Below are 25176 nucleotides of genomic sequence, written 5' to 3'. Positions count from 1 at the left end.
CTCTTTCTGTGTCCATCTAAAGGTGACTGACTGCCTTCTTTTGAAGAGCATATAAAGGTGAAGCAATCTCAGCGAAATTTCGGATAAACCTTCTGTAATAGGAGCATAGTCCCAAGAAACTTCTGACATCGTGCACCATCTTCAAATCTGGCCATGACTTGATCGCTTCAACTTTTGCAGGATCCATTCTGACACCATCCTTTGAGACAATGTGTCCCAGAAAGTGGATCTCTTCCAGAAAAATTCACTTTCTTTGCATTGATGATCAACCAATGTGTCCTCCTTGTCTTCAGAATCAGCTGGCCTTTTCTTTGTAGGACAATTGTAAGCAATGTGGCCAGGATGCTCACAGATAAAGCATTTGTTCTTTGACTTCAGGACCTTCTTTTGCTCTTCCGACTTGCAAGGAAAACGTCTTTTCCATTTCTTCGCTGGTCCCTTTTCTGATTCAGCCGTAGCTTTGTCTTTCCCTGCGTTGGCTTGCTCCTGAGTCACTCTCAGAGCCTCCTTGGGAACATACTTCTTTGCTGAATTTTTCTTGGCTGATCCTTCCTTGACGCCGGTATTGAATTCACAATCTTCTCCCTTGAGCAAACCATTGCCAGTGTTTGCTACCTTGATGAGTTGCGTCAAAGTAGTGACTTTGGTCTTCGTGCAGTATTTTCTCAATCCTTTGGATAGGCCACAACAGTATTTTTCAATCTGTTCTATCAATGGCACAAACCTATAGGAAGTTACTGGAAGTAGAGCTTTCCAAAACTTCCGATTGTAATCATCCAGATTCTTGCAAGTGGCAGCATTAAGCTGGTGCCATTCTGTCATGACATCTGCTTCAAAGTCATCAGATAACCATGCTGCTACAAAAATCTGCTTGAAGTAAATCCATGTGGACGGAGCTTGCCCTTGAAGCAATAAAGTTGTCCACCATTGTCCCGCATTCCCTGTCAAGAAAGTGGCTGCCTTGCGGACCTTTGAAGCCTCTATAAAGTTTCCCCCTGCATACGCCTTGTCAAACTACTGGAGGAATGAGAGAGTCTTCTTGCTGTCATCAAACCCTGTAGAGGTCGTGAAAGTCACACCTTTGCCACCTTTTTTGTACGGAGTTGGCCTCTCCAGCGGCGTTAAATTGTCATATGGAAGTGACTGAAACATGGGAACATTGTTAGGGTTCATTTGTGTTCCTTGGCCGCTATTAAGTTGACCTGGAAATGCCATATTTGGCTATTGATTTGTAATTTCAGCCATACCAAAATTTGCCTGTGGCATCCCAAATTGGCCCTGAGTGCTTTGAAACCCTGGTAGCATGCCCGTGACACCATACATGGGGTTAGGCATCATCGTTTGAGCACCCCCGAACACTGTTCCTGGAGTATAAAATTGATTTCCAGGTGCATGACCAGACATGCTCTGGAATACCGATCCACCTCCAAAATAGCCAGGGTGTACTGAAGGTGGTGGGAAGACCTATTGCATAGCCTGTAGGTTGCTTCCCTGCCCATTAGAACCAGCTATAGGCTATTGAAAGGTGGCAGGATGAACGGGTACAGCTTGAAAGACTGGCATCTCAGCCACCTGTTCTTGCACCTTAGGCACAGGTTGTGGAGACTGCATGTTCTCCGTCAAGTGTACAGGTGTTCCCATTGACTGTGCAGTATGAATCACCTGTGCTTGAGCCTTAACAGGCTTTTGAATATGATCCAGTGACCCAACTTGCTGAGACGAAAGAGGAGGTTGCAGAAAGGCTAAAAACCTCGGATTCTGCATTACTTGTGTGAACATAGTCATAGCAGTAGCCAACTCGGTCCTGAATATATCATCATCCGTCGGTGGTAGTCTTGAAGACTCACCCACTTCATGTGTCTGTTGACCCTGTGAAGAAGAAACCTCTTCAGTCACATCATCTGGTCTGTCAGCCATAGTTGCAATTTCCTGTGTCTGGTCTATGATCCCCTGTGTCTTCAAGCCCAAACTTACCAAGGCTCACTTCTATGGGAAAAAGTGATTTAATCCCGGGGATGGAACCATGAAACCGGCCTGTTCACTCCATAAAGGGCGGTAGACTTTACATCAAACCTTGATTCAGCTTTCACCCATTATTAGTCGTCTATTCTACCTGTACTTTCAAGACACAACACGGGGGAAAGGGATACAGGCTGCTAGAATGCACTTGTATGAGAGGACCGACACTAGATTGGCCCCTAACTTAGGCGCCCCTATCGGTATTTCTTTATTGTTAAAAAGAGGGAATACACGTTGTGGTTCCCTAAAAGCTGCCCCACACAAGCTCGACTGAATTTCAAATGTTCCAGCCCGATTTTGGCAACATAACTGTACTAGGATCCTTCACAGTCAGTATTCCCACGCATTGAATGACTTTCCCGACGCATACCGGCACTTTGCAAGACCTGGCGAGAATCTGCACCACGCTGAATTCTCTGTTTTCAGCCCTGAAAATGCGCCAGATCACCTGTACAGCGGTCCCCTCGTGTCCCCGAACCTCCTCGGGGTATTAGGGACCGTCTAGGGCCAAAATCCTAAACCTGCAAAAATACACAGCAGGCTGTAATTCACTGTTTCAGGCTCCGTTTCGCGTGCCGGTCGCATCCGTAGCAAGTCCTCGAGCTCCCGCACCTGTAGGGCTACTTGCCCTTTGAATCGGACGAGATTTCTGGCGTGAAACCTCTCCGAATTCACTTGTACCTGCAGGGGATTAGCCGCTAGCTAATCCAGTACCTGTGCAAGAGGCTCTTGCCTCGGCAATCGCACATGAACCCACACAACTGTACATTGGTCAATTGAAAAGCCCACTAGAGGGGCATAACATACTGCCATAGAAGAGAGAGAGGGCAGTGCGTAGCATGCAGGGCATCACTCCTGGCACTGCACTGTACATAGGAGGGAAAGCAAGCACTCCATAGCTCTTAACCTGTGACAAAAATCTGCAAATGAGCCCTTCTCCTCTCTAAAATCAGCGCCCCCTTCTCTTGCATGAGGAAAGTGCACCAGAAGGTGCCACTTGGCACATTTATAAGCATTTTCCCGTTTCGGGGTTGCCGCCAAAAATCTCCCAACCGGTTGCCCAGTTGACTTCACGGCAGAGTAAGAAAATGTTCAGATATTTGCCCATCGCATATGCTTCTCAGATAACTTTGTTTGTGTCAAGAAGTATCGCAAGGTCTGATGGTCCGTTTGGACAACGAAATCTGCACCTAGCAGGTAGTGTTTCCAACTTAAGAGCGCATGAATCACAACCAGTAACTCTTTCTCATAGACCTGTATGGTCATCTCTAGCCCTTGCAAAATTCTGCTCTCATAGGCTACTACCCTGCCATCTTGCATTAGCACTGCACCAATGCTACTACCGCAGGCATCACACTGGACCACAAATGACTTCCTAAGATCTGGCAACACAATGACTGGATCTGAAGTCATGATTTCCTTTAAGAGATTAAAAGCTGAAATCTCTTTTTGTGTCCATCTAAAGGTGACTGCCTTCTTTTGAAGAGCATGTAAAGGTGAAGCAATGTCAGCGAAATTTCGGATAAACCTTCTGTAATACGAGCATAGTCCCAAAAAGCTTCGGACATCATGCACCGTCTTCAAATTTGGCCATGACTTGATCGCTTCAACTTTTGCAGGATCCATTCTGACACCATCCTTTGAGACAATGTGTCCCAGAAAGTGAATCTCTTCCAGAAAAAACTCACTTTTCTTTGCATTGATGAGCAACCTATGACTGCGTAGCTCTTTGAACACAATGGCCAAGTGATGCCTATGCTCCTCTTCATTCTTTGAGTAGACTATCATGTCATCAAAGAATGTACCAGCAAACTGCTGGTGTGGACGGAAAATTCTGTCCATCATCCTATTGAGCGTAGCAGGAGCATTTGTGAGACCAAAGGGCAGTCTTGTGCACATCCTCTGATCTAATGCGGATCTGATGGTACCCACTCTTTAGATCTATCCTGCTAAACATAGCTGCTCCTTCTAATTTGTCCATAATATCATCAATTCTAGGTATAGGGAACCTATTCTTGATGGTATTCTTGTTCAGTGCACGGTAGTCGATGCACATACGCCATGAGCCATCCTTTTTCTGCACCAACAACACTGGAGAACAGAATGGAGATGAACTGGGCTGAATCAGCCCCTTTTCTAACAACTCCTGTACTTGGCCCATTATCTCTTTTTGCTGAGCCGCACTAACCCTGTACGGAGGCTTATTTGGTGGGCTACAGCCTGGCACCAAATCTATCGCATGGTCCTCGGGTCTTTCTGGCGGTAATTGAGACGGTAATGAATCGGAAAAGCAGTCACTATACTGTTGTAAAAACATTGACCTTTCTTTATCTAGCACAGATAAATTTGATTCATCACAATCTGACACTTCACGTGCAAAAACCAAGTACGCAGAAAGATACTTTTTCATTACAGAAGTAATAGCAGAAGCTGATACAGTGGGAATAGACTCCCCTTTAAGCTTTACATCCAGAATGTGAGTCTTTCCCCTGCTCTGTACAGTGATCTTTTTGTTGTAGGCATCCATGATTCCCTGTACACGAAACAACCAAGGAATACCTAACAACACATCACATCCGTCCAGTGGCATGATGTAAAATTCTTCAGCATCTACATAGGACTGGATATGTAGACGCAACTTTCCAATGATGGGCGTCACAGCCTCTGTATGGCCAGGACATGCCAAACCTGCCTCTGCTGTATACCCCATCTCTTCAGGTCTGATTCCCAACTTTGAAGCCAATTCTCGGGAAATAAAGTTGGCTTTGGCACCTGGATCAAAGAAGATAAACACTGTTTTATCCCTGACCTTTCCCCATGCTCTGCAAAGCTCACTTGCATCTGAATTTGGCTTGTCGCCCACCATATCTGGCACTAGACCAACCATGGGCTTCTTTCCTTTCTTGTCTTCCTTGTCATCAGAATCAGCTGGCCTTTTCTTTGTAGGACAGTTGTAAGCAATGTGGCCAGGCTGCTCACATATAAAACATTTGTTCTCTGTCCTTAGGACCTTCTTTTGCTCTTCTGACTTGCGAGGAAAACGTCTTTTCCATTTCTTCGTTGGTCCCTTTTCTGATTCAGCCGTAGCTTTATCTTTCCCTGCGTTGGCTGACTCCTGAGTCCCTTTAGGAGCCTCATTGGGAACGTGCTTCTTGGCTGAATTTTTCTTGCCTGATCCTGCCTTGACGCCAGTGTTAAATTCACAATCTTCTCCCTTGAGCAAACCATTGCCAGTGTTTGCTACCTTGATGAGCTGCGTCAAAGTAGTGACTTTTGTCTTCGTGCAGTATTTTCTCAATCCTTTGGGTAGGCCACAACAATATTTTTCAATCTGTTCTGTCAATGGCACAAACCTATAGGAAGTTACTGGAAGTAGAGCTTTCCAAAACTTCCGATTGTAATCATCCAGATTTCTGCAAGTGGCAGCATTTAGCTGGTGCCATTCTGTCATGACATCTGCTTCAAAGTCATCAGATAACCATGCTGCTGCAAAAATCTGCTTGAAGTAAATCCATGTGGACGGAGCTTGCCCTTGAAGCAATAAAGTTGTCCACCATTGTCCCGCATTCCCTGTCAAGAAAGTGGCTGCCTTGCGGACCTTTGAAGCCTCTGTAAAGTTCCCCCTGCATAGGCCTTGTCAAACTGCTGGAGGAATGAGAGAGCCTTCTTCCTGTCATCAAACCCTGTAAAGGTCGTGAATGACACACCTTTGCCACCTTCTTTGTACGGAGTTGGTCTCTCCAGCGGCGTTAAATTGTCATATGGAAGTGACTGAAACATGGGAACACTATTAGGGTTCATCTGTGTTCCTTGGCCGCTATTAACTTGACCTGGAAATGCCATATTTGGCTGCTGATTTGTAATTCCAGCCATACCAAAATTTGCCTGTGGCATCCCAAATTGGCCTTGAGTGCTCTGAAACCCTGGTTGCATACCCATGACACTGTACATGGGGTTAGGCATCATCGTTTGAGCACCCCCAAACACTATTCCTGGCGTGTAAAACTGATTTCCAGGTGCATGACCAGCCATGCTCTGGAATACGGATCCACCTCCAAAATAGCCAGGGTGTACTGAAGGTGGTGGGAAGACCTGTTGCATAGCTTGTAGGTTGCTTCCCTGCCCATTAGAACGAGCTATAGGCTGCTGAAAGGTGGCGGGCTGAATTGGTACAGCTTGAAAAACTGGCATCTCAGCCACCTGTTCTTGTACCTTAGGCACAGGTTGTGGAGACTGCATGTTCTCCGTCAAGTGTACAGGTGTTTCCATTGACTGTGCGGTATGAATCACCTGTGCTTGAGCCTTAACAGGCTTTTGAATATGATCCAGTGACCCAACTTGCTGAGACGGAACAGGAGGTTGCAGAAAGGCTAAAAACCTCGGGTTCTGCATTACTTGTGTGAACATAGCCAAAGCAGTAGCCAACTGGGTCCTGAATATATCGTCATCTGTCTGTGGTGGTCTTGAGGACTCACCCACTTCATGTGTCTGTTGACCCTGTGAAGAGGAAACCTCTTCAATCACATCATCTAGTCTGTCAGCCATAATTGCTATTCCCTGTGTCTGGTCTATGATCCCCTGTGTCTTCAAGCCCAAAACTGACCAAGGCTCACTTCTATGGGAAAAAGTGATTTAATCCCGTCGATGGAACCATGAAACCGGCCTGTTCACTCCATAAAGGGCGGTAGACTTTACTTCAAACCTTGATTTAGCTTTCACCCATTATTAGTCGTCTATTTTACCTGTACTTTCGAGACACAACAAAGGGGAGAGGGATACAGGCTGCTAGATTGCACCTGTATGAGTAGACGGACACCAGATTGGCCCCTAACTTAGGCGCCCCTTTCGGTATTTCTTTATTGTTCAAAAGAGGGAATAAATGTTGTGGATCCCTACAAGCTGCCCCGCACAAACTTCGCTGAATTTCCACTGTTCCAGCCCGATTTCGGTAGCATAACTGTACTAGAACCCTTCACGGTCAGTATTCCCAGGCATTAAATGACTTTCCCGACGTATACGGGCACTTTGCAAAACCTGGCAAGAATCTGCAGCACGCTGAATTCTCTGTTTTCAGCCCTGAAAATGCGCCAGATCACCTGTACAGCGGTCCCCTTGCGTCCCCGAACCTCTTGGGGGTATTAGGGTCCATTTAGGGCCAAAACCCTAAACCTGCAAAAATACACAGCAGGCTGTAATTTACTGTTTCGGGCTCCGTTTCGCGTGCCGGTCGCATCCGTAGCAAGTCCTCGAGCTCCCGCACCTGTAGGGCTACTTGCCCTTTGAATCGGACGAGATTTCTGGCGTGAAACCTCTCCGAATTCACCTGTACCTGCAGGGGGATTAGCCGCTAGCTAGTCCAGTACCTGTGCAAGAGGCTCTTGCCTCGGCAATCGCCCATGAACCCACACAACTATACATTGGTCAAATGAAGAGCCCACTAGAGGGGCATAACATACTGCCAAAGGGGAGAGAGAGGGCAGTGCGTAGCGTGCAAGGCATCACTCCTGGCACCGCACTGTGCATAAGAGGGAAAGCAAGCACTCCATAGCTCTTAACCTGTGACAAAAACTGAAAATGAGGCTCTCCCTTCTTCAAATTCAGCGCCACTTCTTGTTGCATGAGGCAAGTGCACGAGAATGTGCCACTTGGCACATTTACAAGCATTTTCCCGTTTCGGGGTTGCCGCCTAAAAATATCCCAACCGGTTGCCCAGTTGACTTCACGGCAGAGTAAGAAAATGTTCCCCTTGTCATTCCGGAGGTAATGACGCCAACACATTTTCAGGTCCCAAAATAGCAGTTCCCTAAATTTTAGGAGATGCTGCCATTGTATCTTTCTAGGTCATCCGACCCTCTTTGTACACTGTGGCCACACCCAGAATTGAAATATAGCCTCTGTAGCAAAGGATTCCACTTTGGCTAGTCAATGACCCCACTTTGGCTAACCATAGTCCTTGTCCAACCTTAGTGCTCTCTTGCCCTCAGGCCTGGACTCCCTCTGGACAGTTCCACACTAGCTATGCAATGCAGGGCAGTTAGATTTCCCGAGGGGTGTTTCCAAAAAGTGAAAGTAAATAGATAATAAGAAAGAAATCAACAAAAAGGATAGATAGTAGTCACACGCTGGTGACAGAGGTTGTTGTAGCATGCTAAGGAAGAGCGTACGAGAGTCCTTGATGAAAGTTGGCAAGAGGTGTAGTGTCTCATTGTGGCTCTTTAGTTCTACGGGTCACAAATATGGAGGGCTCAACATTGGACATTGGTTTCATCTGTTCATGCAGATGAAAATCCACTTCTTAGCATGCACCATGTTGACATAGAAGCCTTGAGAAACCTTGATTTTTTTTTTAATGTTCACTGTTCATCAACATTGATGTATCCATTGCTATTATCTTCTTAATTCTGAGTCTACCTTGCATCTCTAGAGTTATGATAGCATGCAAAATGTATGCTTGTGCTCCAAAATCTGTCCTCCTTCAGCACAAGTAGCATTGATGAGCAAGAAGGCAAAGAACTCAGCTGGATCAAGCCGTTTTACAAGAAGTCATGGACTTGGCTCATAATTTCTTCTGCTCTGCGCTACTAACTTTGTAAGGGGGTGTGTTCGGAGGTGGACTCCTTGGAATCAAATCAATAGTGTGGTCTTTAGGTCGCTCAGGAGGTATCTCACTTGGAGGACCTTGGGACTTGAGAAAATTCAGACGTGTAAACTCAAACAAGCAAAAAGATTTGATTTCATCAATTTAGAAATGGCCGAAGCGGATAGAAGAGGCACATACTCTCCTTTGAGTTTGACATCCAAGACTAGATCCTTTCCCTAACTATTCTTTTGGAAGCTTTCTAGCGAGAGAATCCACCAACAACTGTTCTTGTGGTGCCAAGGCATCCCCAAGGAAATTCACACCCCTCAAGTGACATGACATGGAAGTCCTGTCCAACAAAGTCTTGATAGTGCTAGTGAAGCTTGCTGATTAAGGGTGTCACTGGAACCTCATGCCCTAGTGCCGCAAGAAGTGTGTCCATATGCGGCACCATCTCTCTAGGCTTCACTCCGATTCAGGCTGCCATCTCTGCTGAAATGAAGTTTCCCTTGGCTCTGTTGTCAAAGAAAATCAGAGCCTCCTGATCGTGTACTTTGCCCCACGTTTTGCAAAGCTCATCACTTTGTGACAATGCATGTGTGGAGTCTGACAAAGGGGCTGATGTATGCTAGCACTCCAGATGGAAGAGCACATATGATGAGCATTTGGAGTGAATGAAGTGATATGAGAGCACATGGAATGAGAGTAAAGATCAAGAGAGTGAGGGCTACCATTAGCTATTAGGCTTTGGTAACTTTCATGAATCAGTGTCCATGTCAGCTAGTATGTGGTATCACCATGTGTCATTGCCCATGAGTAGTACCGTGTAGCGTTTTCCGTGTGGCACTGCTTATATGGAGTACCCATGTGGATTGTCCGCGTGGACTGTTCATCTGGCATTGTTACCCATGTGCCTCTGTTTGGACGGACTCTGCTAATGTGGCTGTGTCCATGTGGAGTGCCTGTTTGGCACTACGTATGTGGCACTGTCGTGTGCAACCTCCGGACACCCTTGAGTCTACCTGACACAGAAGTGGCTTTAACCAAGACCTGTCATACAGAGAAGACGTTTCCCAACCAAGGAGGCAAGTATGAGTAGCCACCTCTAAATTGGGAAAGCCACCTTACACTAGGAAAAATCGTTGTATAGGGCAAAAATCGAAGCTATATTCTAAGCCACGTGGATGGTCTGCCTGCACAGATCGCTCTTGCTGCCACAAAAACCTCAGGAAAAGGCAACTGTTTGGAGGACTTGCTGCATACACCACCTCCACTGGGTTGCAATGCTGCCCTGTAGGGGCTGCCAAACTGCTGGCTCAAGATGTTGAACTGCCCAGGACAGGCTTTACTGTTGCTGAGAGGTGTCACTGATTTCAAAGAGCTTCTGCCATAATAAACTGAAGCGGCCTTTTGCCGTGAGGAAATCCGAAATGATGACCTTGAAGAAATAGAGGAATTAAGTTTAGCGTTCGCAAGAACAAGGTCTGCGCTTCCACTTCTTGTCAACAATGCGACAGGGGTACTGCATGCAGGTAGAGATAATGTCCTCATATGCACACTGTGGGTGCTTCCTCATGTGGCAGGCTTCCAACCAGTGTTGACCCAAAATTATGAATGGATTTTATAACTGTCTGAATGTATGAAACATGAGGTTTAACAGTGTAATTAAGGTTTTGAGTGAAAACTGATGTATGACTAGTACGGAGACACACATAATGACAGTTCAAATAAAATTTTAATAGCAGAAGAGCATGCGATCGCATGCACTTCTTTTTACACCATCTGACCAAAGTCTGCACATCTGGTGTAGCTGGAATGTAGGATCCTGGCTTTGCTTTGCTGGATACTGTTGTTAAAAACGTGCGTTCTGTATACAATGACAGAAATTTCTGTATAGACTCCTTAATCTGCAAGGTGTTTTGCTACTGGGGAGGTTTACTTGACGTTAAAAAATTGCACTAGTAGATAGTTCGTGAAAGACTATTTTTCGTTGTGCATGGGAATGAGCTCCTGAGGGAGGGTCAAATGAAGAAATTCTTTACCCACCTCAAGGAAATAGTTGGGAAGGGGCAAGGAACTATTGCCAATCAACCTTTGAACGCAAATGGGGAGCTAGTAATGGAACCAGAGAGGCAATTACAAGTATGGGAGGGTCACTACTCCAAGGTATTCGCCAATACGGGCGGTACCAGCAAGGATCCTCTTGCATGGTATGACAAACACGCGCGCATCTGGCTTGGCATGCCTGAAGTATGTGACCCATTGAACTGGAAGTACGGGAGGCCAGTCGGCGGTTGAAGAGACACAAGGCAGCAAGTGGCGATCGTTTACCACCCGAATTTTTTAAGCTGCTTGTGAAAGATAAGGGGTTTAGGTCGGATCCGTGTAAGCCACGATTGGAGATGGGCAAGGCTTACTTGCACATGATTGAGGGCATTTACGATACCAGAGACATCTCGGCCGGCGCTAGCGATGCAGTGATTGGGCGATTTGACCAACATTGATAACTATCGCAGGATCGCGTTAATCTCCGTTGCCATAAAAGTCCTCACTACGGTCGTGATTAGGCGGATCACTAAGATACTTGAAAAGAGGAACTTCTTCAATCCCGGCCAAGCAGGCTTCCGTACTAATGAGGAACGTGAAACTCCGTCACAAGGATGGGAAACCAACTTATACAGCCTACATTGATTTCAAGAAGACATACGACACAGTACCGCACGAGGCGTTGTTCCGAAAGCTCGCTGCGGCTGGCCTGCAAGGTCGAGCACTTAGATTTTTCCAAGCGCTCTACAGGTCCACCTCTGTTAAAGTTTGACGCATGGAACAACTGTCGGATTCGATTCCGGTGCAGCGGGGAGTCCGCCAAGGATGCCCGGGATCGCCCTGTCTATTCAATATATACATCAACGATATTTTAGACGCAGATGGGGAAACATGGGGCCTGGAAGTACCTAACCTCCTCAAGAGAATAAAAGGACTCCTTTTTGTTGACGACCTGGTTCTACTTGCTGACTCTCCTGAAAGCCTATAAACGAGCCTTGACAAGGTAAGTGAATGGGCAAAGACATGGGGCATGACCTTTGGAATTGACAAATGCATGGTCACGGTGTTCCACGGAGACCTGCAAGATCTCTCTATGAGGATCTTTATTTTGGGTGGTGAGATGGTTGCAGTGGGTGAAACGGACAAGTACCTTGGCATCGACGTAGACTCGACCTTTTCCATTGAACGAATCGTCAAAGAGCGAGCGGACAAGGGGAGGAAAAGTCTATTCGCATGTCAGCACCTACTAGCGAACCGAGCCATCACTATATGGTCTCGACTGACTGTTTTTAAGGCGTGCGTATATCCAGTGATTTGTTATGGTGCGGAAATTATGGGGGCCCATGACCAGCGTGTCCTTCACTCTCTGCAGCGCCTCGTCGCCACCGGGATGCAAATGTTACTCGGAAAGGGGGCAAGGTCAACCTCTGTAGGGACGGCAACTCTCCATCACGAGTTTAACATACCACCCGTACCTGCCTTTTGTGGGGGACAACGAGCAAGGGCTTTTGACAAGTACCGTTGGGTTTCATCTACCTGGATAGGCTCCTTGGTAAACAAGAAGGCTAAGAACCAACCGTTCAAGAAGTGGACTTGGACGACAAGAACCCGGAACTGGATGAATAAGTATATCCCAGCGGCTGACTTTAGCTCAGTTCGCCACCACGCATGGGACAAGTGGGACGAGAGGCATTCGTGCCAGGCATTGGAGCTCTATAAGGAGGCCGGCTTTGAACAAACACGTGGATACCTGCTCTGCAGCTCAATAGGAGCACTATAGTGAATAGGAAGGAGGAGAGAATGCTGGCTCTCGCGAGAGTAGGTGGGCTCAAACTGGCTGATAGTTACATGCGCAGACATAGCATTTGCACGTTGTGCTCCCAGTTAGAGGGTCGTTCGCTTTTACATTTGCTGATGAACTGTTCGGCAGTAGATGAAGCAAGGGGGCGTTGGCTAAACCGATTCAACTCCACCTTCTACGTAATTGACCCTTCGTTCGACCCTAAAGAAAGGACCGTTATCCTCCTTGGTGGGGAGGCTTGCGGGAAGCGGATGCCCTTCTGGGTACGCCATGATCCGCACTCGAGGGACGGAACCGCAGGGCACGTGCCTGTGGCGAAGTTCCTCGGTGAAGTTGTATCCCGGTATTTTGGTGCTCTGCATAGGCGGATGGGGAGATAATGCTCCCCTTCCTATGCTGTTATTTTGAATCCGATCCCTTCCGGGGGAAATGATGTAATTCTCATCAAGCGAAGCCAGATGAGCTACAAGAGCGCCCAAGTGCCGTTCCCCCCCCCCCCGGGGGGGTCAATTTCACCCAAAAGGGGTTGGGAGGTGCAATTGGGAGACACCACCAACCTCAGCGGACGCCACCTGTGAGCCGACGCCCTTCCAAGCGGGTATGGCATTTCCTAGGGGAAAACCGTCGGGTTTCAAAGGCAGTTTAGCGAGGTGAGCGATAAGTTAACTGGAGGAGGCAACTCCAAAGGGAAGACCGAAGCAAGTCCCGCAGTACGTGGGCCTCTGAATAGAGGTACTTGGTCGCTGTCACACCCAAATCCAGGTGGCGAAGTGGGTCTTTCAAGGGATTAGTCATGGCCCTAAGAGTGTAGATAATTCTGAACTCTCGTAGTCCAGAGGAAACTAGTGACAAAAGCGTCTGCCTTCTGTTTCTGGGTGCATAGTCCTGGTCGTTCTTCTTGTATACTTTTTTTGTGTATGAGGGGAGCGGCCGGGTGTGCCCTACCCGACTCCGAAAACAAACCAAAAACATTCATTTTACGTGTTCAATAATGCTCGTAAAACTTCAAGATTTGTTCAAATGTACATTTTTGAAAGACAATATACCGTGTTTGAGGATGTCTAACCAGTAGTTGCTTTAAAGTATGGAATGGCTGTAGTGATTCTGCTAAAAGTTGCCATTTAATTGCTCTTTGAAACTGATTTATGTGCACCTAAACCGCACTTTGTTTGCACCAGGGGAATATCTGGCCTTGACTGGAGAGAAGCTAGACATGACGGATATGATCATGACAAGACTTGTCCAGAATCCCATCCAGAGCAAGGTTTGTCAAGTGTTTATTTGTGTTTAGAAACTTGACAGTCCAAACACAGTCTTAGCACTAGCTAAAGCAGTAGGCTTTTTGTTTTTTCCCTTATCCTGCAGAGAATACCTGAGATTTTGCATCAGTTGCATTCTTTGGACACAACCGATGAAGAGGTTGTAACGAATATTATTGAGGCTTTTGAAGACGGAATAGAAGTGGATCCTGACAGTTTTCTACACAGGTGGCCAAGGAAACTGCTCATTTTGCTTAATGTGCATAGGGTGATGATCAGACATTTCTAAGGAACTAAATAGGCCTGATTATTGGACTGATTATTTAACTGGACCAAAACTGCATAAATGGTTTGGATGTGTGTGTGAATTTGGCAACAATTGAAGCCACCTCTTGAGATGCATTTAACTTTATTTCACCAAATATTAAGCCAACAAAAAAGAATCCCCTTGTTTAAGTGCCAACTTATTTCAGCACTCAATGGTGCTGAATCAGGTAAGGAAACATCAGTCTTGTGTTTGAGTCATAAAACTGACTTGAGCTTTAAGCTGTCTGCCTTTCTGCGGCTTGCAGGGAAGAGATAATCAACAGGATCTTTTCGCTTGAAAAAGTCGAGGACATCATCTATGCTCTCGTAAGTTTTTTGCCATGTGGTTTTGCTCTGAATATGAGAAGACTTTAGGGAGGGCATGAGTGTTGTACACTCGCTCCACTCTTGCAGAATGGATTACAGGTTCTGATTAAAAAACTGGAGCTTCCCATTTACTATAAGTGTGTTGTATTACAACTCAATTAGAGCAGCTAGTGCCTAGTACTGTATGTAAGATGATGGCCGTTTCATGGGCAGCTAGGCCACAATTACACTAACACGTGTTTCAAGGTTCTGGGAAATCCTGAACCTTTCGTGTTTCATTTAAGAAGGTGAAAGATGCTTTTGTCCTGACTCCCCAAGTTGTAAACACCAAAAACCTTAACTCTTAACAAAGACTATGGTCATTGGTCACATTTGATGTTTGATGGCTTCTTTGTACTTACATGATCCATCTATGGTCGCATATTTGATTTGGATTTGTCATCTTTTGTCATTTGTAATTCTTTTGTATCTCTCACTCTTGACAGATGTATGGTATTTAGTCTTTACCATCTCTTAGTCAAATTGTTCCAGCTTGTCTTGATTCTTTTCTGTGAAGAATTCAGAGAAGTTTTTGGATTTTGGATGTCTTTACTTTGATGCGTATTCCTCCCTGCATTTAGTTTTGGGCAATAGCGAATCATTTTTTACTAGGACAAATAGATTTGGGCTGATAAATATCAAGATATGAGGAAAAAGGAAGAATGTTTAGAAAAGGCTTTTGGAATATAATGCTATTTCCTGTTTTTTCTAGGCAGTACATGAATGCTTATTGGAGTGATCTTTGCTGCTTCATATAGAGAAATTCTATGGCTAACTGTGGTTTGGACTGGCCCAAATACATGGCATTTTACAGGGATTTATGGCTAGCCAACTGTGGCTATGACTAGCTACAATCTGGGATGGAGATGCACAGGCATGGCATTTAAGAGGTGGTTATGGCCAGCTGTGTTCTGGGCTGGTCACCTACTTGCACTCTATGGCTAGCTGTATCCTGGGCTGGCCACCCACATGCATTGCATTTTAGAGGTGTTTCTTAGTTTTTCCATTTTAGTTACCACAACACTAGGTTGGATGAGTAAATGTATAGCTCCCCTCTCCTACCCGTTCTACAAGTGTTTCATCTGCATGGTGGTTGCCTGCTTAGGAGGCCTTGTCAGTCCCCGTGTTTGGTGGCATTCCTTTTGAGCTGAAGTGATTGGTCTTGTAGAGTCTCATCAGGTGGATATTCTTTGTGCTCTTTCTGAGTCTCCAGAGGGGATGCAGCGTCATTTAGATGCTTTGCATACATTTGCTCGTGACAGTGGATTGTCTGTCAACCTTGGGAAAACCAAGGTTATGGTGTTCAACACCACACCACAGTGGGTCAGGAGGTCAGCACCACATTTATGTATGGCCAGGAGACTATGGAGTACACAGATGCATATACCTATCTTGGGGTAGTTTTCGGTGGACCTGTGTTTTCACTGAGGAGAGCATCAGAGACTAGACTGATGAGAGCATATGCAGCCTTGGGAGGACTGGAGAGGATATGTTCACAGGTCAGTAGTGGGGCATGTACGCACACTAGAGGGGCTATCTACATTAGTTCAATCCACTATCATGGTGAAGCAGGGCTGCCCGCTCTCTCCTACTCTATTTGGTATGTAAGTGGATGAGGTTTCTGACTATATTGAGAGAGATGGTGATAGAAGTGCACAAGCGGTTGGGACATGGTGATAGGTTTGCCCATGACGGTGGTTTGTCTGTCAACCTTGGTAAAACCAAGGTTATGATGCTTAACTCCACCCCACAATGGATCAGGAGATCATCATCCGCATTCACCTACGGCCATGAGACAGTGGAATATACAGATGCTTACACCTACCTCGGTGGTCTTTAGTGGACCAGCATTTTCACTGAGGAGAGCAACAGAGACTAGACTGACCAGAGCCTATGCAGCATTGGGTGGATTGGAGAGGATGTGTTCACAGATTCGGTTTTAGGATCCTCGAACGAAGCTCTGGCTTTTCGACACTCTGGTGGCTTCTGCATTTCTCTATGGAGTTCAAATATGGGGGCCTTCCATGGACCATCATAGGAGGTCAGGTTGCACTGATGGATGGGGAGACATGGAGATGCCTTTGGTCTCTATGATCTCGCGGCTTATTAGAGCCAAGGCTTCAGTACCACATGACATTATTCGAGTAGAGCTAGCTGCCCCCCCACTAGTGGTTGAGGCGCTCACCAGATCAGTCTCCTTTATACACCGCTTATGGGACCTCCCTAGAGATAGATATGCCCGCCTAGCACTCAAGTCCTCTCGACAGTTAGCTATGTAGGGAGATACAACATGTTGGTATTGGGGAAATGACAACATGGTTTCAGGGGGATTGCCCTTGTGCTCATTGGATGCACCCTCGTTGACTCTTACACAATCCGAGATCACCAGGCTCATCTGCCAGGACCTGATTCAGCTAGATACCAGGAGGACTTGGATACAACCGGCAGAGGAGCACGAAGATGGCTTTCTATAGAGAGCATCTTCTCTAGCTTACTAAAGATGGTTTTGTGACAAGGCCCAGATACATGGACACCCACTTATCTCATGGGATACGATGTGCTATTGGCCAAATGGGCACTTCAGACAGCTTGGGGTCGAGACTGGTAGATACAATGGAGTACCAGCAAAGGCCAGGACACGTCCCCTATGTCACACGGAGCCCGAGACAGAGTTGCACTACACATGCCACTGCCCAATTTACTATGAGATACGAGGCCGCTTTCACTGCCTGTTCAGACAAGGCTTTGGACCACTCTCTAGAGTCATGGGGTATGAGGACCAAAGATATCTGGGATTGTTTTGCTCTAGTTGCGCAGACATAGAGAGAGCATGATGAGAGGAGAGGCTAGCCAGTCTAAAAAACGGATCACAACCTTCTTTAGATCGGACATTGGGCAGTCGGAGGAGCAGCTACCACAACAGCGCTCACATTCTCCCCAAACCAGAGGCACGCTGATCGATCGAGCGATTGGCTAGGGAGATATGGATGCCCATGACTGCGAAGGACTACACAGCATCGACGAAGGCTGCATCAGAGGATTGGCCCAGTCAAACTCTTGACCATGGAGGAGATTGAAGAGATCGGCCAGTGATCGATGATGGATCACCCGTGATTTAGCTCTTTCGAGGATTGTACACCCTGCTCCTCTTGTAGCAACCTTTGTATGAGCCTTTGTATTAGCTTTTACCCATGATATCCCCACACACACACACACCCACATTGTGTTGTATTAGCCCTCATTCACTACGTTCACCCCCTTGCTCATATCCTACATAGTTCTACCTAGCTGCTTAGTTCAGATCTAGCAGTTTAGGATTCTATGGTACCCTTTTTTCAGTACCTTTTTATTTTTGGTAGTATCAAATTCACTGCATTGTAACTTTTTTATCTCATAGGTCATTTTGGCCTTTTGAAGACGTTAGTATAACATTTCATTTCTCTCTCTCTGTCACAAATTGATGACGTGGCATGACCAACTAGAAGAGAATGGTTGAGTGGACAAGAGAAACTGAACCGACAAACTTGAAGAACTTACGAGCACCGGTCGTGGGGAGTAAAACCCTTAACCAAAAAGCTTGACCTCTAGAAGTGATTTCCATAAATTGTGTTAGCATGCTGTTGTGGCAGGGTGTACGGAATTGCTGACGTGGCACACTGTACGGATTTACGTAAATTGCGTTGCTGGTGCTGATATGGCAGGTTGTACAGATTTCCGCGTTTTGCGGTGCTGGCTGTCGGCTCCTCTTGGAGGATCTCTTGAGAGAAGATGCTTTTGGGGTTCAATGCTTTTGAACTGATTGCTTTTGGGGCTCTGCTTTTGGCCATCGCTTGTAAAGTTTATAAGAGCCCCTTGGGCCTCACTCTGTAGAGCATCTGGATGCAGCGTCTCAGAATAGAGGTCCCTCGGGAGTTGTACTTCGCAATGATCAATGATAAAGAAATACCGAAAGGGGCGCCAATCTCTGGTGGCCAAAGCTTCTGTGCGCAAAACTCTGTCGTGCCGTGTTCTCTCTCTCTCCCAATGTAAGGTGCAGCGGAATGAATGTTGAACTTTGCTCAAGATGAGTGCTCCGAACTTTGCTCAAGGGTTCCTTTTACTTAGGGAAGGGAGAGCCTTCCGTCCTTTAATGAGAGAGTGCAAGTGATCACAAACAAGTGGATAAACATTGTGAATGAAGGTGCTGAGACTGAGAGATAGAGAGAGAAGAATACGACACCAAACAGGTTGTCAAACCCTCCTCCAAGGGCCCCACTCTCTATGGCAAGAGCGGTCTACTATTGATTGCACAAATCTCTACAATGCTTGGACTTGCCGACGATGAGGACGACGACAAAACGGGCTGAAATCTGAAAATGCTAAGGGCTGAAGTCTGCAAATTTTTATCTGTTGAATTCTGACTCTATGTCAGTGACGACGTTGATGGCGAGGCGCTGAAAACGCAGATGCTGAAATCTGCGTTTTCCGGGCTGAATCTGCAAACTTCACGAGATCTGACTGTGTGGCGAGGATCTACTCCGGGAAGGTGATCAACATTCATTCTGGTACATCGAAGGAGCCACAGAAGACTTTGTGTCGCTTTCAGCCCAAAGAAGCAAGCGTTGTAGACCTTTATGAAGTTCAAGTATCGCACGACCCACGCATCAAAGTGGGCCGGCGCGGAGTCCTTTCCAGGATTCCGGATATTATTGGCGATCTCCCTCGACGCCATACAGCTCGGTACCAATACCTCACTTTGAAAAGGAGGGGATGTCACGTGACACATCCAACCCTATGTGTCCGTGGACAAGCTACTTCATGACAAGGGTTCAGTTCAGTCAAGTCAGTCTAGAATAGGAAGTGATCTGGCACTTTTGTGAGTCTGTTCGCAGACCATGCATGTCCAGACACTTAGATTAGATGCATATCCTGTGGTTGCACACAGCATGATCATCAGATTTCCATCAAAACCCATCAGGAGCATTTTACACTGCATAGACCTATTTTCCCTGTATTTGACATTTTTCACTTATTATTTTTAAGTGACTTTTGTTGGAAAGTAGGTAGGGCAATTTTGCTAAGATAATATATAAGCAAACCAGAGCTAGCACTCTCCGGTAGAAGAGGCAGCAGGAGCAGGAGCAGGAGCTCAACAGGCAACTTCTCAGCAGAACCCCCACGTACCCTAGCGTTTTTGCATCCCAGCAGAAGGCTAGCGTTTTTGGACCAGATCAGCCAGCGTTTTTGCTTTGACAACAACCTGGCGTTAGCAGATTTCCACCGCAAGGACAAAGATCAGCCCTACCGTTTTTGCATTTGCAAGGCACTTCAGCGTTTTTGCAGATCTTCGCGACGGGATCCCCACAAGCATCAGCGTTTTCAGTTTTCAGCATTCAGTACCCGCAGTAGAACCCCCGAACCTCACAGATCTCACCTTCCTGCAGCAGATCCTCGCCGCACGGTCAGATCCCGCGAAGTTTGCACAGAATTAGGAGCCACAGAAGACTTTGTGTCGCTTTCGGCGCGGCCCAAAGAAGCAAGCGTTGCAGACCTTTATGAAGTTCAAGTATCACACGACCCACGCATCAGAGTGGGCCGGCAAAGAGTCTTTTCCAGGATTCCGGATGTTAGGTTCAGCGGAATGAATGTTGAACTTTGCTCAAGATGAGTGCTCCGAACTGCGCTCAAGGTTCCTTTTACTTACAGAAGGGAGAGCCTTCCTTTCCTCTAGTGAGAGAGTGCAATGTACACAAACAAAATGGTGAACACTGTGAATGAAGTTGCTGAGACTGAGAGATAGAGAGAGAAGAGAGTATGACACTAGAATGTTGTCAAACCCTCCTCCGAAGGCCGCACTCTCTATGGCGAGAGCGGTCTACTTCTGATTGCACAAATCTCTACAATGCTTGGACTTCGTCTAGAGTCGTGCTTCTTTCTTCTTTAAAAATCTCCATGGCTGAAAATTCTTGAAACTATTACCAACACAAAAACATGAACATACCTATTCCATGTAAAGTGACTAGAAAATTTCTTGTCTCCCTCAAAGACTGTGCATGCAATGTAGATGAACAAAGAGACGGAGTGCCAAACCGGCCACCACACACACGTAAACAATGAGATCGAATCTTGTCGTGCTGATCTAAATCAACCAACTGTGGCAAAACACAATGGAAATGCCCATGCTTGGTGCTCTTACTTTCTTGTGCAATTTCTACAATTGTGTCGTGCCAAGGAAGAGACATGGAATGTGACTTCCTTGAATGCATACTTTTCAGCTTTTCATGAATAATCCACATACATCCGTGCTCATTCATGAGTGAAATGTGCTCAACGTACAATATGTCATGCCTAGAAAAAGTGATCACATAAACACGTTGATTAAAATACAGGAAACAATCACGAATGAAACACTCATACAATGCGTGCTGACCAACCATGCGAACACATAATACTTCCTGTGAGGGTTCTTTGGACCTAGGCTCGAGAGCCAAGTGCGGTTCTTCCCGAGGGGGTTCTTTCAACCTTGACACGAGAGCCAAGATCGGTTCTTCTTGATTGATTAATATGCAATGAGGCTAGCTTCACTAGAAAAAGTATCAACTAAACCATCATCCCGGTGAACAATCACATCTTGATCATACAAATCATCATGCTTGTGAGAAATCACATCGTGGTCATCATGCAAATCATCTTGCTTGTTAGTGTCATCCAAATCATCATGCTCATCATTATCCTTCAAATCATCATGCTTATCATCATGCAAATCCTGTGTGTCATGCTTGGGAGAAGAAGAGACCGAGAGAGTCTCCTTTTCCTGATTTTGTGCAAACTGCGCCTGCACAATAGAAAAAAGTCGCAAGAACTCTTTCATGTGTTGGTCGCTCTTTTCTTTTCGTGCTTTGTTCTCGCAATCAAATCTTGCTTGTCTTTCTTTGTTCTTGCGATCAAATTTGGCTTGTCTTTCTTTGGCTTCCAAGTCGTTCTTACGCTCTATGGTTGCCACTCTTTCTTCGTAGTCACGATCTATGTCTGCCCTTCTTTCTTCGTGTTCTAACTTCCTGTCCATAAACAGCTGCGGCAACTCCTTCATAGGAGTTAGTGCAATCCTTGGCGTAGATGGGGAAGGGGGAGGGTCGAAAAAACCTCCTCGTGGGGAAAATTCTTCTTCGCCTCTCTCATCTCATCACCTCCAAGCAAAGTATCCATTCCGCTTCGAGTGATGATCATCCACTGAAGTCGTGGGTTCTTGTGGTCCTGGGTTCTTAAATTCACAACGAACTTGGGTTCTTTGGGGTCTTGGTTCTTGAGTTCTTGAGGTTCTTGCGGGTCTTGAGGTTCTTGAGGTTCTTCTTTATAGCTTGCAATCTGTGCTAGAGAAGGATCTTCTCTTCACCAGAGTTCTTCTCTTTTCCTTGGGCGCACCCCTTGGCGGCCTTGCGCTCACACCATGGTTGCTTTTTCCCACCTCACGTCGATTGGCCGGCCGATAAGTGCACGGTCCACTCTCAATGATTGAAAAGAGGCACAAGGGGAGGCTAGACAAGCCCTTCTTTCTTGGGTTTCCTGTCACTCTTCAAAAACACGATTAGGAATCGACGCACCCAAGAGAACTTGGGTTACGTGCGACCGCAACAAGCAAAAAATTATTGTGGTTCTTTCCTTGAGTGATACAGAACACTGCCAAAGCTCTGATACCAATGTAAGGTGCAGCGGAATGAATGTTGAACTTTGCTCAAGATGAGTGCTCCAAACTATGCTCAAGGGTTCCTTTTACTTGGGGAAGGGAGAGCATTCCGTCCTTTAATGAGAGAGTGCAAAGGGATAAACATTGTGAATGAAGGTGCTGAGACTGAGAGATAGAAAGAGAAGAATACGACACCAAACAGGTTGTCAAACCCTCCTCCAAGGGCCCCACTCTCTATGGCAAGAGCGGTCTACTATTGATTGCACAAATCTCTACAATGCTTGGACTTGCCGATGATGAAACGGGTTGAAATCTGAAAATGCTTATATATTGTCTTAGGAAAATTGCCCTACCTACTTTCCAACAAAAGTCACTTAAAAATAATAAGTGAAAAATGTCAAAAATAGGGAAAATAGGTCTATGCACTGTAAAAACGCTCCTGATGGGTTCTGATGGAAATCTTATGATCATGATGTGTGCAACTAGAGGATATGCATCTAATCTAAGTGTCTGGACATGCACGGTCTGCGAACAGACTCACAAAAGTGCCAGATCACTTCCTATTGTAGACTGACTTGATTGAATTGAACCCTTGTCATGAAGTAGCTCATCCACGGGCACATAGGGTTGGATGTGTCACGTGACACTCAAAGGCGGAAGAAGCTGAGAAATAGCAAGAAAAACAGATTTATGAAAAAAGTCTAGAAGGCATGGGAGGCCATCTAGTAGCGGAGAGCTCGTCCTCTTCTTACGGTGAACAAATGAGCAAGAAGATTAAGGAGTTCAAGGAAAGTGGTCATGCGGTCAGATTTGAGACGTTTTCAGGCTACGAGGACGCCCATCGAGCCCTTGAGTTTGTACAACAGTTTGACGTCACCTTCTTTGGAGAATGGTTCACAGAACACTCTAAGGTGCAAAGGGCAGCATCTTACTGGAAAGGAATTGCACAGACATGGTGGTCTACTAGTTGTTACGCAAAGAAGTACATGCGACGTGGCCAGGTCCATTTGCACTCCTGCTGCTGACACAATGTGTCCCAAAAAGTGTATCTCTGGTAGGAAAAATTCACTTTTCTTTGCATGAATCACTAACGTGTGATCTCGTAATGCCCCCGAGGAGTATCTGCTAGGTCCTCCTCCTCCATCCACTTCGCATCAAATGCAGGAAAGTTCTTGAACTAAACCAAGAACCGCCTTCGGACTTTACCGTCTCACGAACCTTGGCAAAAGCCGTATCCAAACCTCGCGAATATTCATCCGCTTCAAATTTCTAATCTTTCGTGCTCAGGAAGGATGGAACCTTCGCAGCACTATCAACAATCACACATGGCGTCTTCCCCGTCGAAGAGTGTATCGTGTTATTGTAGGCAAATTCCTCCAAAGGTAAGTTCTTTTCCCATTGAGTCTTCTTATCCGAGATACAAGACTTCAATAAATCTAAAATCATTGAATTTGCAATCTCAAATTGCCCGTCAGTCTGCAAGTGGAACGATGACGAGAACTGCAACCGCGTGCCAATGTTCTCCCAAATTGCCTTCCAAAACAAACTCATAAATCTAGGGTCTCTGTCGAAGACAATCGTCTCAGACGTGCCATGTAATCGGAAAATCATCGTGATCATTCTGTGTTCTTGGGAGATCAAAAAAATGAAATCCATTTCAATATTTTCCCAAGGACGGGTGGGTATGGGTAAAGGCTGTAACAATCCCTGTGCCTTATGCCTGTCAAACTTGACCTTCTGGCGTACCAAGCAACTGCGCACAAACTTTTCCACATCCTTTTTGAGTCTCGGCCCAAAGAAGTATCTCTCTACCCCCTTCATGGTGGTAGCAATGCCGCGGTGACCCGTAAAAGGTGGACAGTGGCATTCAGTCATAACCTTATCCCTCAACGGCTGTGTAACGCACAACATAGTCTTTTTCATCAATTAGCCTTCCCGAAGGGAGTATCCAGCTACTGTCTCCCCATCCCGTATCTGTGTGAAAATATCTGCAAAATTTGTATCCGTGGCATACTGATCAACGATATCCTCGAAGCTCCTATGATGTATCGCGGAAACAACCAGAACCAACGGTTTCCGAGACAAAGCATCTGCCACCACATTCTTCTGTCCCTGCACAGGGACAATCTGGAAGTGAAACTGTGACAAGATGTTCGCCCACCGCATCTGCTTTTCCGAAAGCTGCTTCTGTGACAAGAAGTAGCGCAAACTCTGATGGTCTGTAAAGACAGTAAAATCCGCTCCGAGTAGGTAATGCCGCCAGTGAGTAAGAGCATGGATAACCGCCAAAAGCTCTTTCTCATAGATCTGTGCTGTCATCTCCGGTCTAGAGAACAAACGGCTCTCGTAAGCTATGACATGGCCTTCTTGCATCAAGACCGCACCCAGACTACGACCACAAGCATCACAATACACTTCAAATGACTTTTGCAAGTCCGACAAAGTCAAAACAGGTCCCGTAGTCAATTTCTCTTTCAATGTCCAAAAGGCAGTCACCTCTGTGGGTCCCCACGAAAAAGGTACTCCTTTCTGTGTCAAGGTATGCAAAGGGGAAGCAACCTCTGCAAACTTTCGTATGAACCGCCTGTAGTACGAACACAGTCCCAAGAAGCTTCTAACTTCATGGACATTCCTCAAATCGGGCCAATCACGGATAGTCTCTATCTTGGCCGGGTCCATTTGCACTCCTGCTGCTGACACAATGTGTCCCAAAAAGTGTATCTCTGGTAGGAAACATTCACTTTTCTTTGCATTAATCACTAACGTGTGATCTCATAATGCCTGAAAGATTTGAAGCAGATGATCTCTGTGTTCTGCCTCATTCTTGGAGAAAACAATGATGTCGTCAAAGAAAGAGCCAACAAATAGCCTGTACTCTTGAAAAATCATGTCCATCATCCGGTTAAATGTCGCAGGAGCATTGGTTAAGCCAAAAGGCTTACCAAAAACTCAAATAACCCAAAAGTCGTCCGAAAAGCTGTCTTGTAGACGTCTCCCGGCACTATCCTGATCTGATGATATCCACTCTTCAAGTCAATCTTGCTAAAGCACGAGGATCCCTGTAACCTGTCGAGTATATCATCGATCCTAGGAATCGGAAATCTGTTCTTGATGGTGATTTCGTTGAGAGTGCTAT

The 25176-nt window shown here is 46.0% G+C and overlaps 1 protein-coding gene across 1 annotated transcript in view; it reads left to right on the top strand.

Moving 5' to 3' along the window:
- Window positions 1-25176, top strand: part of LOC147456564 (putative 3-hydroxyisobutyryl-CoA hydrolase 2) — a 133288-nt gene that overhangs the window by 93951 nt on the left and 14161 nt on the right. Inside the window, exons 9-11 of the mRNA XM_086514994.1 lie at window positions 13625-13710; window positions 13812-13933; window positions 14278-14338. Of these exons, the coding sequence (XP_086371120.1) occupies window positions 13625-13710; window positions 13812-13933; window positions 14278-14338 (269 nt within the window). The remainder of the gene's footprint in view (window positions 1-13624; window positions 13711-13811; window positions 13934-14277; window positions 14339-25176) is intronic.

This window comes from Adiantum capillus-veneris, chromosome 6 (assembly GCF_014529385.1).
Source record: "Adiantum capillus-veneris isolate H3 chromosome 6, ASM1452938v2, whole genome shotgun sequence".
Taxonomy (NCBI): Eukaryota; Viridiplantae; Streptophyta; class Polypodiopsida; order Polypodiales; family Pteridaceae; genus Adiantum; species Adiantum capillus-veneris.
The sequence above is the reverse complement of the archived record's forward strand: the minus strand, read 5'-3'. Positions and strand labels throughout refer to the sequence as shown.